The sequence below is a fragment of the Oxyura jamaicensis genome (genome assembly GCF_011077185.1).
Source record: "Oxyura jamaicensis isolate SHBP4307 breed ruddy duck chromosome 27 unlocalized genomic scaffold, BPBGC_Ojam_1.0 oxy27_random_OJ70049, whole genome shotgun sequence".
NCBI classification, from domain to species: Eukaryota; Metazoa; Chordata; class Aves; order Anseriformes; family Anatidae; genus Oxyura; species Oxyura jamaicensis.
In genome coordinates this window covers 1-1,305 of record NW_023304782.1, presented here as the reverse complement: position 1 = coordinate 1,305, position 1,305 = coordinate 1, and the positions used below count along the sequence as shown (strand labels likewise).

Here is a 1,305-nt window from a genome sequence, read left to right as displayed (position 1 = left end):
CCCCGTCGGCGGGGCTGGGGGTGGGGGTGGGGGTGGGGGGGCACCCGTCCCGCGTGGCGGCGGGGCGCCGGGGGCCGCGGGCGCGCCGGGGCTGGGCCGTGCCTGCGTCACCCGCTCGCTCCCCAAACACGCCTGACCTGAAAAGGCGGTTCCTGCCCGCACCGGGGCCGTGCCACCCGCCGCCCTGACTCACCGCCGGGCTCCCGGCCCCCCCAACCCCGCGTCCCGGCCGCAGCACCGCCGCCCCTCGGAGCCCCCCGCGGCGGGCACGGACCCCACCGCGGGGCCATCCGGGGCTCCGGGGCGGCCGTCGCTGCTCAACAATCGCGTCTTGTCTGGGCGCTCCCCCCTCGCCGGCGTGGGCAGAGCATTCCTGCTCCGCGCCCACGGCCCCCGCGCCCCGGCCCCGCTCGGGGGCCCCCCCCTCGGGCTTGTAGGGGAGCCGGCTACGGGGCCCCGCTCGCACCCAGCCCTTAACCGGTGCCCACCCGGTGCCCACCCGGTGCCCAGCGTGCGGCACCGTGCCCCGCACGGGGACGGGAACCGACACGGGTGCAGCTGGGCCGTGCGCGGTGCCGAGAGCTGGGGTGGTGTGGGGGGGAGGTTGAGGCCCGTTCCCCCGCGCTGCCCTCGTCCCCGCGCCGCGGAGGCCGTCCAGGAAGCCCATCGGAAGCTGTTGGGAGCAGCTCCGCAGATAACCGGCGGCGGCCGCATCCGCGGCATTTCCTGCGGAGGCCGGCGCTGGCCGGATCCTGCGGGGGGCCAGGACCCGGCCGGCTGCGGCTGAGCCTCCCCCTTCCCCTCCCCGCTGTCCCCGCAGTGTGCACGGGCACCGACATGAAGCTGCTGCGCCCCTCCAGCCCCGAGAGCCACTACGAGACCCTGCGGCACCTCTACCAGGGCTGCCAGGTGGTGCAGGGCAACCTGGAGCTCACCTACCTGGCCCCCGGCGCCGACACCGCCTTCCTCGAGGTGTGCAAGGTGGGGGGCAGGCGGGGGGGGGGGGGGTCCCGGGGGCGCAGCGGGGCTCTCACCGCCGTGCCCCCGTCCCCAGGACATCAAGGAGGTGCAGGGCTACGTCCTGATCGCCGAGAACCAAGTGAGCGGCGTGGGGCTGCGGAGCCTGCGCATCATCCGCGGGACGCAGCTCTTCCAGGAGCGCTACGCCCTGGCCGTGCTCGGCAACTCGGGGCTGCGGCAGCTCGGCATGAGGCACCTCACAGGTCGGGGGGGGCACGGCTGGGGGGGCCCTGCGCGAGGCCGGGTGTCCCTGGGGGTCTGCGGGTCCCTGGCATGGGGCTGGGT

The 1,305-nt window shown here is 77.1% G+C and overlaps 1 protein-coding gene across 1 annotated transcript; it reads left to right on the top strand.

Annotated features, from left to right (window-relative positions):
* Window positions 1-60: 60 nt before the first annotated feature.
* LOC118158373 (receptor tyrosine-protein kinase erbB-2-like) lies at window positions 61-1,259 on the top strand (the record flags this gene model as incomplete). The annotated part of the gene is made up of 3 exons (XM_035313024.1): window positions 61-186; window positions 796-972; window positions 1,055-1,259. Coding segments are annotated over exons 2-3 (340 nt in total), but the record flags the coding sequence as incomplete, so codon positions are not given.
* Window positions 1,260-1,305: the final 46 nt, after the last annotated feature.